The sequence below is a fragment of the Vidua macroura genome, chromosome 1, assembly GCF_024509145.1.
Source record: "Vidua macroura isolate BioBank_ID:100142 chromosome 1, ASM2450914v1, whole genome shotgun sequence".
In the NCBI taxonomy this organism is placed as follows: Eukaryota; Metazoa; Chordata; class Aves; order Passeriformes; family Viduidae; genus Vidua; species Vidua macroura.
This window is the reverse complement of record NC_071571.1, coordinates 85,025,108-85,038,965: the sequence shown is the minus strand read 5'-3', so window position 1 is coordinate 85,038,965 and position 13,858 is coordinate 85,025,108. Positions and strand designations below refer to the sequence as shown.

At 42.9% G+C, this 13,858-nt stretch overlaps 1 protein-coding gene and 1 long non-coding RNA gene across 9 annotated transcripts in view; one reads left to right on the top strand and one right to left on the bottom strand.

The window, feature by feature from the left end:
* GRB10 (growth factor receptor bound protein 10) overlaps positions 1-13,858 on the top strand; it is a 146,728-nt gene that overhangs the window by 113,261 nt on the left and 19,609 nt on the right. For 7 of the 8 annotated variants that reach the window (XR_008439252.1, XM_053989607.1, XM_053989558.1 and 4 more), the window contains one exon: positions 9,182-9,338. Coding sequence is in view for 7 of the 8 variants with exons in the window: in XM_053989607.1 (XP_053845582.1) it covers positions 9,182-9,338 (157 nt within the window). In the remaining variant the exon portion in view is untranslated. Of the gene's footprint in view, positions 1-8,271; positions 8,321-9,181; positions 9,339-13,858 lie in introns of those variants that run through there. The other variant, XM_053989599.1, reaches the window with a different exon arrangement.
* On the bottom strand, positions 9,553-10,673 carry LOC128814057 (uncharacterized). Its single transcript, XR_008439255.1, has 3 exons — positions 10,508-10,673; positions 10,004-10,201; positions 9,553-9,902 (listed from the first exon to the last, which is right to left on the bottom strand). It is a non-coding gene; the product is annotated as an uncharacterized LOC128814057 (long non-coding RNA).

Sequence of the window (13,858 nt, the reverse complement as noted above, 5' to 3'; positions counted from 1 at the left end):
GAACTCTTGTAAAGATAGATAATTGATTTTTTTTTTTTTTTAATCTAGTGCATCACTGTATCTGTTTCTGAAAACTCTTTTCATGCTGCTGAAGTCAATGCTAGCACATCTAGGAGCTGCGGCTTCAGCTAAGAACTTGTTTTCATTAATTTTTTTAATTCATTTTAGCCCTCAGGGATGCAGAGGAAACCTTAGGAACTGTGCTCTTGCAAGCACTGGGGAACAGATTCACAAGTCCTTAAATCCTTGGCTTTTTCACTCCTTGTGATTACTTTTTTGGGAGGATGGAGGAAGACACAGGAGTGGGAAGAGGGTCTATCTTTGTCTTACCCTGTATTGCATTCTAAGTTTAATTTCTGTTCAGCCCTACATCTTAATGCTAGCTTAGATTCCTCTGCTACCAGACTAGGTAAATTGGATTGCATTTGTTCAAGACAAATTTCATAACTACTTGTTCTTAAAATAACGTGTTTGTTTTGTTGTGTCTGGACATTCCAAATACAGTTTATTTGGCATTGTCCCCTATTGTTGGGCTGCTGGTTTTGTTCTATTTCTGTTACTACATCAACCACAATCAAAATCCCAAGGTCTCATCACATAAGAGACAGTCACCACCCCAATGGTTTTCCCATGCATCAAAAATGCATGCATTTTCAAATACCAATCCTCGGTCTCCAAAAACATCTTCGAAGGCAGTCTCTGGTCCCTTTCCTAGTAATATGTGGCTGGACCTGTAGATGTAAATAGCATGCTGCAGCCAGGTCTAGGTGTGTGTGCAGCCCTTAAAGGTGTTCCTCTTGTCCGCTCTGCAACCTCTCTGCTCCTCTCTCCTGAGAAAAACATGCAAGGGAAGGGGGAGTTTGTGGCCTAACCATATAGAAGTTCTGCTTGGATAATTGTAAATCAAAGTGAAAAGCCAACTGCACATTGCTGAGCCCTGTGCTGGAATGGGTTTTTGGCTCATAGGGTGGCCTGGGCCCTAGATGACAAGGGCCTCAGCTGCTGTTGTCACAATGTTTTACTGGGAAAGAAGGAGCCATCCAAGTCTTGGGGACCTGTACCATTTTCCTAAATCCAATGGGAAGCTGTTCCCTGGAGCCTTGTTGCACCTCTGCCAAGCTTCAAATTAGTGTGGTTCTTGTGGTTGGAAGCCTGTGCAGCAAGGAAGATGTGGTAATAATTCCTTTTCTACAGAGTAATTTATAATGGCAAAGCAATTTAAAATACTCAGTAACTAGCTTAGTTACTTAAGGATTTAATCAAGAAATTATTATGGTTTTTCTTTATATTGCCCTTTCTAGGGTTGTTAGTGATTTAAATTGTGTTTGCAAGAAGTTTTGTACTAAACCTTGCTCTTGGAGCAAATTCAGACAATAAATAATGTATTCTGTAAGCGCAGCTGAGGAGAATTGCAAGCTATCTTGGGATAAATTTCACAATAAAATATATGAAAGATAAAGGTTAATGCCAGCAAAATAATTTAATGCCTTTCATTACATAATCAAAGGAGTGTAACAGTGTCTGTAACTGTCTTTTTTAATATATGTAAAGGATCTTGAAACCAGAAAGGATTTTTGCATAAAAAGCAATTGCTGTTAGGAAGAGCTGTGTGGAGAGAAGGGAGCACATTTACAGACTTACAGTCAAAACTAACAGAAAATGCTGGAACAGTCTGGACCCCCAGATCCAAGACTGAGTGAGCTGGCTGTTGCTGCACTCCCTTCCTGCTGGTGCGGACTGTCGAAGCCTATACAAACTGCTTCCCAAGCTTTCTCCCTTCCAGCTTTCTGCAAATACCCTGAAGCTTCAGCAAAATTCATAAAAGGCCTATTGTTACTCTTAGAAGGATTGAAAAAGTCTTTCTCCTTTCTTTTACCTAAAAATGAGAGGCAAATGAGGAATTGAGTGGGAAGATGTGAAAATGTCAAACAGGTCAAATGATCTATCAGAACATCTGAACATTAAACCAAAGTGAGAAAGAGTTGAAACAGCTTTTGGGAATACTGTCACAAAATTGATGTGTTGTCTGTATGTAGGTATGTATCACTTAAAACTACATTCCGCTATTTATTTTTAAAATATGGAAATTACATGGTAGCAGCTTACAGTTTCCAAACCTTCAGCCTCTAAGTATGTGCACACACGTTGAAATAAAATCTTTTGTTCATGCAGGCAGCGGTTATGTCTTGAAAATGTGCTTTGCACAGTTGTATGTAAATAGCTGAGATTTTTGAAGATGCTTCAATGCAGTTGCTCAACAATGCTAAACCTATACAGAGAGCAGTATTTTAGATTTAAGAAATGCTTTAAGTTTTGAGAAGATAGAAGCAGATAATTCAGTGCTTGCATAACAAATAATATTTTTCACATGCAGTTTTGAATTAGAGGAGGAAAAGCTTTGGCTTGTTATTACAATATTTCTGTTTTAAACCTTAGTTGTATCCCAAATGTGCTCATCGTATATGTTCCTTTAAATGTGCTTTGTATACATGCAACGTAACACACTTTGCTTATTTCTTTTAGCTCAAATGTCCACAATTGCAGTGTGTAATTGTGCTAGTTTTGACTGGGATAGAGTCAATTTTCTTCATAGTAGCTGGTATGGGGCCGTGTTTCGGATTTGTGATGAAAGCAGTGTTGATAATTCCAGAGATGTTTTAGTCACTGCTCATCAGTGCTTACAGAGCCAAGGTCTTTTCTGGTCTTCACCCCATCCCTCCAGCAAGGAGGGGAGAAGAATACGAGAGGTTCAAGGGGGCACAGTTGGGACAGCTGACTCCAACTAACCCAGGGGAAATCCTGCACCATTTAATATCATGCTTTGCCTATGAAACTGGAGGAAGAAGAAGGATGGGGGCAAGGAGGGGAAGTGGGGGTTTTTATCTTCCCAAATCACCATTATTCATGATGGGCTTTCCTGGTGGTGGCTGAACACCTGCCTGCCCATGGAAAGCAGGGAATTAATTTCATGTTTTGTCTTGCTCATGTGCATGACTTTTGCTTTCCTGATTAGGCTGTCTTTGTCTCAGCCCATCAGTTTTCTAACTTTATTCCCTCCAATTCTCTCCCCCATCCCACTGGGGGCAGTAAGTGAGCAGCTGTGTGGGGCTAAGCTGCTGGCTGGGGTTAAACCGTGATGTAAATAGTGCAGAGAGACGTTTGCTTGATTAGTCACCACAGTGGCCTGAATTCAGCCAACATAGCTTATGGCATCCATCATAAGTCCAGAATCAGGAGCCTTTGTAATGTGCTTTAGATGTTGCTCCATCTCTCTCCCTTACTTTCACTAGGAATGTAACTCTCTAAAATTACTGGGTGCGTGTGTGACTGGATGTTCATACATGATGGCTTCAGAGAAGCTAACCCTCCGAATACCAATGCTGACTTGAACCCAGCACTAATCCTGCCCTGCCCATCTCTGTGATTCCCAAAACCTCTCTTGCTGGTGCAACCCTCATGGAGTTTATGACTTCAGTATTGATTTTGATGAGCACTGAACATAAGATTATGTTTATGATTGCCCTTCCCCTTCAGGTCAGGTTATTCCTCTGACCCTTGGAAATGGGTTTAAAATTCAGTAGCCCAGTGAAGGGGAACAGAATGAGCATTTTGAAACACAGCCAACTAAAGCAGGGGTTTGTGGGATTTTGTTTTAAGGTTACTGTTCTGAATATGAAAGTCATAGACTAAGATCTCGATCGTACAACAGTTGTTCTCATTTGTTGTTCATAGTCTTTTAAATGTGTACCTAATTATAGTGTATGCCAGAGGAGAGAGTTAATGTTGCTATGAGAACCTTAACCTCAGCATTTCCAAGGGTTTTATGTGTATATGTAGGGGGGAAAAAAAAGCTATGATCAAACACCTCACAGGTGTTTTTTTTTTTCTTTTATAAGGAAGTACTATCTGATGCCTTGTGTATAAGTGATTTTATCCACAATGTATTGCTGTTACCACTGCTGTTTGTCTGAAGGGCTATTTTCCTGCAGGAGAAGTGCAACAGAGTCGGCAAAAAGAGCCATAGGGTTGACGTATATATTTATTTCATTGCAATAGTTGAATTTTCCATGTCTTATAAAGCTGCCTTAATGCTGCTGGGCAAGTAAAGGGGGACTGGCTGGTGCTCCAGCATGTAGATATGGTGAACTGAGTTGCTTGCCTGTCATGTGTATGCTTGCAGAGTATGCTTGCAGGCTTTTCTTTTTCAAAGGTTTGTAACTTTAGGAAGCAAAACCTTCCTTTATTTGTTGTTTTTTCAACCAGGCAAATAGCAGTTCAAGGGTAGCCTGCAGGCTGAGCTCAAGCTTCAGCAGCTTTGAGTTGACCAATCCTAATTGAAAGCTTCCTCATTCCTCCAGTGACTCTGACTCTGCTCTTGTGAGCTGATAAGCTTTGATTATAAAAAGCTTTTAGAAAAAAGATCTCATCAAAACAGAGTTCCGGTGAAAACAGCAAGTACTGCCTGGTACGTAGGTGCCTTCTGCAGTGAGTAGCTGCTTCTGGTTGCACAAGGTACATGCATACCTTTCAGTTCCATTTTCCTTCTATTTGCCTCACTGATTGTATGATTATCATGTCTGAGCACTCTTGATGAATGAAATTGGGGGATGGAAGTCAAAACTTTCTGGACTGATTTTGTTTGTGCAGCTCTTAGTAATGACTTTTCAGTGTACTTTAATAGCTTTCTGTGAAGTCTCTGATCAACATCTCTTATAAAGGGAAACTCTAAAAGAACTAGTATACTAACACCTTTGATCTATTAGATTTCAGTCAGAGGGCCTTCGGATAACTGGTGCTTCCTTCTTATGTTTGGAGTCATAACCCAGGATTGGTTGGGTTGCTCTGCACTGATATAAATTACGCTGTTTGATTTCAAACTGTAGAATGTAAATGTAAATCTGTTTCCCACTGAAGATTTTTAGCGTAACATCATGTAAAAGAGTGAATTTCTGTGATCATTGTGTATAGTCATAAGTTTTGTTTTGAAGAAAAAGGAAAGACATAGCATAAGAAACGGAGAAGAAATTATGTGACCATCACATGACTGTTCGGGTTTTCTGGTTTTTGTTGTTTTTTTTTTTCCCTTCACATTCCTAAAAAATTTGCATTACTTGATAACACACAAAATACTGAGGGAGGTTGAGGAACTGAGGCTGGAAGATGAAACAGCCATGAAGATACTCAAGATATGCGACCCATTATATGAAACCTCTGAAGTGATGAATATTAATGTTCTTTTAAATTTTTAATTTTTAAAGTCTTTTTGTCTTTAGAAAAAAGAAAAGAAAAGAAAAGCTTGGGGGAAGACTTCTTCCCAGAACAATGGTGCAGTCTGTTATCTGCTCCTTTGCGCTGTAAAGCACTGAATGTTCAGCCAATATAGTGCTCTGCTTGGCTTAGCATTCTTAACCTTAATTTTGAATAGAAGGTGCCTTGTGCTGCTGACGTAATTAGGGCCTTTTGTAAATCACTGTTGCAGGCAGTCTGCTGTTGCATTTCACTGCATTTCTCAGAGGGATGCAGTGCAAAAGTGTCAGACTAACTTTTTGAACCTCTCATCAGGCTAAATGTTTTCATTATTAGGGTATTTTATTTGAGTGAATCTTGCTTCGTTTTCTTTTGCAGATAATAAGCCCTAAAGCAATTTTGGAAATGAAACAGTGTTTCTGCTGGACGAAGTTTGAATAGGGAGCCCTTAAAGTGGGAGGTGTTTCCTTAGGAAAAAAGAGAGAAAAAGGAAAAGTGAGAGAGTTGGATTTGGCCAATTGACTTTAAATCCAGTCCCCTCTGTGATACAGCAATACTGTTATCTGCATCTTTTATCACAGAAACTGTCAGAAAGTTGGAGGTGAAGCTTTGTCAAGCTGGTTTCATATTTGTGGTTATACTTCATAACTCTGCAGCGTTGTGTGGGGGCATAAAATCCCCTTACCTTCCATATAAGCCTCTTAGGGACTGTTGCACTCTTGCCTCTGCAGAGGAACAGGGTTTCATCTCACTTCTGCCTCTCTCCTGTCCCCTGGGGCAGGGTTCAGCTCAGGCTATTACATCCCCTCCTGATGCAGTGTTTTATATCTGTGATGTCAGTGGTGATACATGGCCTTGCACTGTCCTTGATGGCATACACAGCACTATTAATAATCAGTGAAGTTAACTTGCTCATTGCTTCAGTCATGCTGCCCACCCACTGCACTCCAGTCCCTGGGCCTTAAGGGCCCTGTTAACACCCCAAGGGCTGACTGGTCCCATGAATGAACATATCCGTGTTTGTAACCCAATTCCCATAGTGGCTGTGGTGTGGGGATAGTGGGTGCTTTCTTCAGGGCCGGGCTCTCTGGAGGAGGGAATATGGCATTTCAGTAGTAGTACACCAAACAGCAGTGTTGGGTATCCAGTAGTTTGAAATGCTGGGGTACTTCACGGGGGCTGGCATCAGCATCAGCTCAGACTCTGGGCAAGGAGGGGGAGGGTGGGACACGTACACCCCTGACCCCTTTACTTCATACTGAGAGAGCACAGCATGAATGAGCATAAAAGACAGCTGCAGCTTTCTTCCAGTGGCCACATGGCAATAAGGCTTTCAATGCTTGGGAGCAGAGAAAAGTGTGGTGGTTGTATCTTTTCCACCTGCGCGGGTGGAGAGGCACCCTCAGTGAAACAGCTTTGCCTTTCTTCTGGGACTTGGCACTGACAGTGATCAGGTGCTGTCTGTATCACTGCCTTGCTCCCAGCAGGAAAGGAAAAGAGGCGGGGTTTGTCCTCCAGGTGTTGCGAAAGTGGCGATTGCTGTGGCGTATTCCTGATTCGGGCTCCCCTGTGAAAGCTGAGGCAGAGAGCAGAGGGCTGTGCTTCTCGTGACTAATGAATGAATGATGTCACCAGCTTGGTTCCCGAGGCAGGAAATCCATCCAAAATAGTTTAGTTTCAATACAGAAAGTGCAGCTACATGCACAGAGTAAGCTGAAAGTAGAAAGGAATTCTTTCACCGCCAACTTTTCGGTCCAATCTATGGCTATACTATAAAAAGTAGAAGGAAAAAAAAAATACCCAGCGAGTGTTAGTCCCTGCCATTCACCACTAAAACAAACAAAATAGCTACTTTCTGTCTTGTTGCATACTGGCTTTTCGGTGTGCTTGCGCATCCTGTGAGTGAACACGAGAGCTGCGCTCCCCATTCGCGCACTCCGGTGCGATGCCTGCGGGGTGTCTCGGGCATCGATCCCCTCGTGTCCCCCCGTCCCACGGGCGCGCTGCCGAGTGGCGGAGCGGGCCGGCACCGCTGCGGGTGTAATGTGGGGCTCTGCTGCGACACGGAGCTAGCGACACAACAGAGACTTGCCCGCAGGACAGAAAACGGGGGCACCCCCACGCCCAACAAATTCCTGCGTGTATGAGGATGCCTCTGGCTTGGCTACGCGTTGGCAGGAGTGCAGCCGTAGCATTGCACAGCACGCATGCCTTCCCCAGAGCAACCGGGATTCCCCCTCCTCTCCTTTCTAGAGCCCACTTCTGAAAGAGCTGGCTCATCCCTGCTGTCAGATGAAGCCGTTTCCTGAACGTGCGGCTTTGAGTCACTTAGGCTGGATGAGGCTTTAACTCCTCCCTCACTGGGCTCGAATTTGTGCGTAGCCGGGGCACCGGGGAGCGGGGGGTGGGGGCGGCGCCGGCCGTGCTCGCTCTCCCCCGGCGCGGTGGCACCGCCGGGGCCCGGAGCGGAGCCGGGCCGGGCGGGGAGAGGGGAGCGGGGAGCGGCGGCGGAGAAGTTCAAGTGCCCAAGTTGCAGGCGATGACATCAGCGCGGGCAGGCCGGGCTGCGGGCGGGACCGGCACCGGCGCCGGGGCAGCAGTACACGCGTGCCGGGCTCCCCGCCCCGCCGCCGCCCCAGGGGTCTCAAGCGCCCCGAGGTCGTCATAAAAAAAACACATTTCCTTTGTAATTCCTTTTCTTTTCTTTGGTGGGGGGGGAGGTGGGGGAGGCGGGAATAATTTGGAAGTCTGATAGTGTGTGGGAAATGATTACATCAGTCGGAGGGAGGGCTAGGATTGGTCTGCACAGTGTGGTTTGATTCACTACCGCAAAGATTGCGTGTAACCCTTTGAGTGGAGCTCTGGCAGAGTTGTTTCCCTCCCCAGAAACAGTCCCCATAGCAGGGGCTACGTGACAGGTAGGGTACGGCCGCCCCTGACGCCGCCGGCACCCCAGGCGCCCAGCCGCAGGCTGCAGAGGGTCGGCGGAGGCAGAGAACTAACTCTCAAGAGGCAATCCCCATTTAAAATGCCATCTTGTTCTTCCGACTGCTGCCTTTTACGTGCCGTTGAGGTAAGATTTTCCATATCGAATTACCCTCTAGGTTTTTGTTAGACTCTCCTTCTCTCACTAGGATACGGAGCTTTTTAAACACGGAGTTCATTTAAATCTGGGACCTGCACATTTGCCCGGAGAAATAATTTTGCGGGAAGTGTCTCTTGCTTGAGCAGAACAATGCAAAAGGGAAAGCATCTGTATAATTCAGGAGGTGGGGGAGAAGGTTCTTGACTTGTTCTCTCATCCCCATTGATATTTGGGATGTGCAGCGTATGCACATTTGGTTTCAAACTACTTTCAAGCTAGGATCAAAAGAGAAGTCAGGGCAGGGAGAGAAATGTGTGGACTGTGCTAGGTAATTGATTTGCCGACAAACTGCAAGTGGGACTTCCCCACATGAAACAATCAAAAGTTAGTGGGGAACAAGAGAGCCATTTTTAATCTTTGGGGTCTTGGCCTGCTCCTCTGTGAATGTTCAGAGGCCTCTGATGGGATCGCAACGAAAATTGTGTGTGTTTGACTGGATGTGATTTCTCTCGCCCACTGTTGCCAAAGTACTCTCTCGACATTGTTTCACGTTTGCTTACCTTACACAGCTTTATACAGAACCTGCTCTCTCACTTTTCCTGTGTACGTGGTCATATTAACCCTGCTGAATCTTTGTTTAGTGCAGGGAGGTGTTGGGGAGGGGGGAGGGGAAATAGGTCTAGGGGGCATCGAGAGAAAGTGTTACAAAGTGAGTCATCCATTTCATTTGTCCTGGCTGCCAAGGTGCTTGGAACCCTCACACCAAGAGGATGATGCTTTTCTACAGTAGCTGTGTGGTTTGCCTATGTTCAGAGCTGTTGATCTGTAAGTGTACCCTTTATGTTGCAGGATGTAAAAGTCTTTAGTGAAGATGGAACAAGCAAAGTGGTCGAGATTCTAGCAGACATGACAGCCAGGGACCTCTGTCAGCTGCTCGTTTACAAAAGTCATTGTGTGGATGATAACAGCTGGACTCTAGTGGAGCATCACCCTCACCTAGGATTAGGTAGGGAATGGTCAAAGGGGTGGCATGGTTACCTGGGAACATAAAACGTGTAATTCATATAAATGTGCTTCCAGACGGAACGTTTTCTTTTCCACTGCTTTTATTTGTACAATTAGCTGAAGTCACATATGTGCTTTCTGTGTATTACAATTTGATGTGTTAAGCATTTAAGCCATTTAAAGTCCTTCCCTTATTTCCCATCCTCTGTTTTTTTTTTTTGTTATAAAAAGAAGAAGAATTGTCTAATCTTCACGCTAGCGCTCTGTTGCTACCTTGCTGTGTCTGAAGCTATTGCAAATAAACAGCTTAGGCAAATTAAGCTTGATCCTTAGAGTACGGCCCTATGAAACAGCTCAGCTCATCACCAGCTGGGAGACCTGGGTGAACAGACTCAGCCTTACATACCTACAGTAATGCTTATGAAAGCTAGACATGCTGAGGTGGGGGAGGGGGTTAGCTAAACTTGACTTCAGGCAGGGAAAAAAATGGTGGCACCACCCACAAAGCCATGGGCAATTTCTGGACCAGCGGTGGTATCTGCTCTCCAGGCAGCAGCTCCTCCACCTGATTGATATTAAGGTGTCATGGTTACAGTTTCAAGAAGGCAGCAAGAGGAAGAACCGTGGGGAATTAAATAACACCGTGAATTGGTTTAATTACAATACCTGAAAGGATCTCATGTTATTCAGTCTTGCTTTTCCTGTTATTTTGTGGCACTGATTAGTTACAGGGTTCTGCTGTGCAGCTTGCAACAGCGTATCGCTCAGATAATGCTATCTATAATTCTCCATGGCATACAATAACGCTTTAAAAAGTGTAGCATTTGGAGTATTAGTCGATATACTTCATGGGAAATGTTTTTTCTAGAAAACAGAGGAAGGCAAATCATAAGCTGCAGTCGCCAGCACTGGAATTGTGAATGCTATCTGTAGCTAACAGAGCGGGTTTTATGTCTAAAAATGTAATTCAGAACCCTTACGAATAAAAAAAGGAAATGATTTGCTGGAAATGTGATGCCCTAAACCAATACTGTTAAACACTAATAAATTCACTGCTCTGCAGACTAACACTTAAAAAAACCCAAACACGTAGGATACCCTGATTAGTTAATGGTTTCATTATCTCTCCTGATGTAGAAATATATGAAAAAATTAACATGAAACACTCACTGGTCTGCGTCTTTGATATACTTTAAATTCTGAGGACATAGGATGAGGTGAAGAATTAAGGTATAAATTACAGAATCTTTATCTCTGTAGCTTAATACGCCACATGCGCTTCTAAAAACCTTTACAAATTTGCAGTTTTATCAATGTTCATTAAACTACCAGGCTCTCTTTTTCTATATTCTCTTTCCCATCATTGCTGATTACCAAGGTATTGTGTAAACAGAAGCCTTCTCCTTTGTAACCAACATCCTTCTCCTGCCAGATTCATTCAATGATGCCACAATTCAGTGTTTGTGACATCACAATAGCTTCCATGGTGACTAATTGTGCTGTCAAACTCTGGTGTGTGACATCTCTGAATGAATCGGGCAGGAGGCTGATTAGGAAATCAAAAGCTTCTGTTTACACACAAATAACTTGGTAATTAACAATGATGGGAAAAGAGCAAGATACTTATCGGGCTGCATTTATATACATGGGGACCTGCCTGCCTTGGACCTCTGTCTCACACTGAAGCACAAAGCGGGCCCCCAGAGAAGCAGGGTGTGCAGGTTGGGGCTTCAGCAGCCACCAAACTTGGTTCCACAGGGATGGTCCCAGGGCTGTCCCCTGTAGGCCACGCTGTAGATCAGTGTGAGAAGTAATGCAGCCTTTGGGGGTGTAGAGCCAACAGACAAAAAAATATTTAAAGAATTTTAAAGAATGTAATTATACAGATTTCACATATTTGAAAGGATGAGGACAGAAAAGGAAATAAATTAGTTAATTTAACAGGAGACAACATCATCCAGTTTATTGAATTTGGGGTCTTAAGTAGACATATTCAATAAAGTTTAAATACCAGCTTTCGTGCTTCCACCAGTTTTGGTTGAACTTTGAATTTTTTATTATTTGGCTGCTTATTTCTAGCTCCTCTGTAGCTTACATGCTTTCCTGTATTTCGGAGACTGTCAGGTCAAGGTAGTAATCTGTCTGCAGCCTGGTTGAGGTTATCATCAGGCATCTGATGGTCCATATTTGTTCCTCTAGATATAAGATTACTAGTATAAGTATGAAACAATGATGAATGAATACATAGTGTGAAGAGAAATACAGTTAAAGAGCAGTCAGAATTATGTGTTTCTAGAAGACATTATTTTTTGTACAATAAATCCTTGCTGACTTAATGCTCTAGGTGGCAGTCTTGAAGCCCACCAAAAGAGAGGAGTTCCTTCATTTAGTGAACTATTGTTTTTTTTCTCCCCCTATTTTGCCTGATAGTACTTTCCAAGAGCTTGGTTTGCAGAACCAATTCATTGTTTTACCATTGGACAGACCGAGGACAAGTTCAAATTTTTGAAGCCAGCTGCATATTTATCATTGCCTTGGTCTTTGACGTCCCACTTTGTAAGGAACCTCCACCTCACTGTTCACACACATAGCCAAGTATACTCCAGATAAAATGTGCTTACATATAACTTTAAACAGCTATTTGACTGCACAAAATTTTGTGTTCTCACTGGAGGCAGTGGTGTGACAATTTGCCATAAGACTTTCTTGATTTGACATTTGAAAGTGGTTCCTGCTGCACCATGCTGCTCATATCTAAAGCACATTGTAGTCAATATTTAAGCAGTCTATGAAATTTGAATTGGTCCCATTATTTCATTTGCTACTGTAAGTATATCTAACCTGTTTATAAAATGTGGTATTCCCCCTATGTTCTGTTCCGTACTTAACTATCATCATTTTAGGATGGGGACAGAGATCTATCTATTGGACATAAACAAAAATAATAATGGTGAAGACATTCACATGATTGTATGTGCCTGGACACTGAAAGAATCCCTCCCTACCTACACACTTCATTTTTTGAGTTCCAGAATTAACTGTACACCTTACTAAATAAAATTGAAGCAGGAAAGAATGTAGTAGGGCTCTGAAATATGTGAGGGTTAGAAGAAATCATTACTGCAGTTTTGTACCTAGATTTTTTTTGTTAACATGCATTGATTTCCCTTAATATGAGTGAATTAAAAGTGGAACAGTTAAACATAGCACTTGCTTAAATGCAAAATCAGGGCGGGCTCAGGGCGGGATACAGGGGTCCGCCTGTCATTTGTAGTGATTCTCTGATTGGGAATTTTGGCTATACCTGTGAGTTTTTTATGATGGAATCCAGCTCCTTTTCCCACCTTGTATCACTACTACAGTTCAGTAGAAGTTCTGATAATAATGCAGATTAACTTGGGTGGGGTGGAGGAAAAGTCTGTTCCAGGAAGTGTGTAGAGAAGACTGACTGGAGCCTATCAGATAAACTGAAAGGACTCATTTCTGGTCACTTCAACAGCAATGCCACTTGAAGACAGACTGACCTATTGAACTCAACAGGCTGACATCTGTGCTTCTAGTTTTTGTAGCAGGAAGCTCAAAGCAGGGCTGGGTTGCTCGTGTGTCAAGTTCATCCCATTTGTACCAACCAAATGCAGATTACCAAGCATGTCCCAAGTGTAAACTTCTATGAAGTAATAGCAAACTGACCAGGACTAGCTTCCTTTTTTTACATGCACGTGCTATGAAATGCTGCACCTTTTCTCCAAGATGGCTTTGGCCATCAAAATGAAAATACTAAATCAGCTGGAGTATCACCATAGAATCTCAGGTCTTGATGTAGTAACAGAATACATCTAGGTCAGTTGTCTAAAGCACCTAAGAAACAGGCACTAAGTATATTTACACAAACTAAACACTGAAATACAAAACCAATTTACAAATGTTCATCTATACTTCATTTCCTCAGAACAGAATAAAGAGTTTGTCCCTTACAAGCAATTTTTAATGTGTTAGGAAAGCGAAGACTACAAGTTTGGGTGGTGGCAGAACTAGACTGTAACAGGACATGTGATCTTTCAGGATTCATACTGCGATGAAGCTTCATACCAATGTAATGAAATGTTTTTTGGAGGAAGCATAAGTTAAAAAATAGGCCTTTCACCCTCATAGGCCCACAGTCTTCATCACAATGTGGAGGAGATTTGACTCATCCAGTTGCTTAAAAACCACAATAGTAGCACCAGATTAGCAATACCTGAAACTTTATCTGCAAAGCCCCTAGAAACGTGCATGTTTAAGTGATGAATGCTGAGGTGGTGCCAAATGTCTTTTATTAACAGCCACCCTGTAGCAATATTGTTGCGCACATTAGTCAAAGAACTACCCCTTCAAAGTGATGTTACACCTGATGCACTAAGAAATAGCTCTTGGTTTGAGAGCAGCCCACTATAGAGGTTTTTCAATGTTAACCCCTTTGAAAACAATCTAAAGCAAGGCTGGACATCACAAATGCACAGTAAATGCTGAAGTCATCAATGA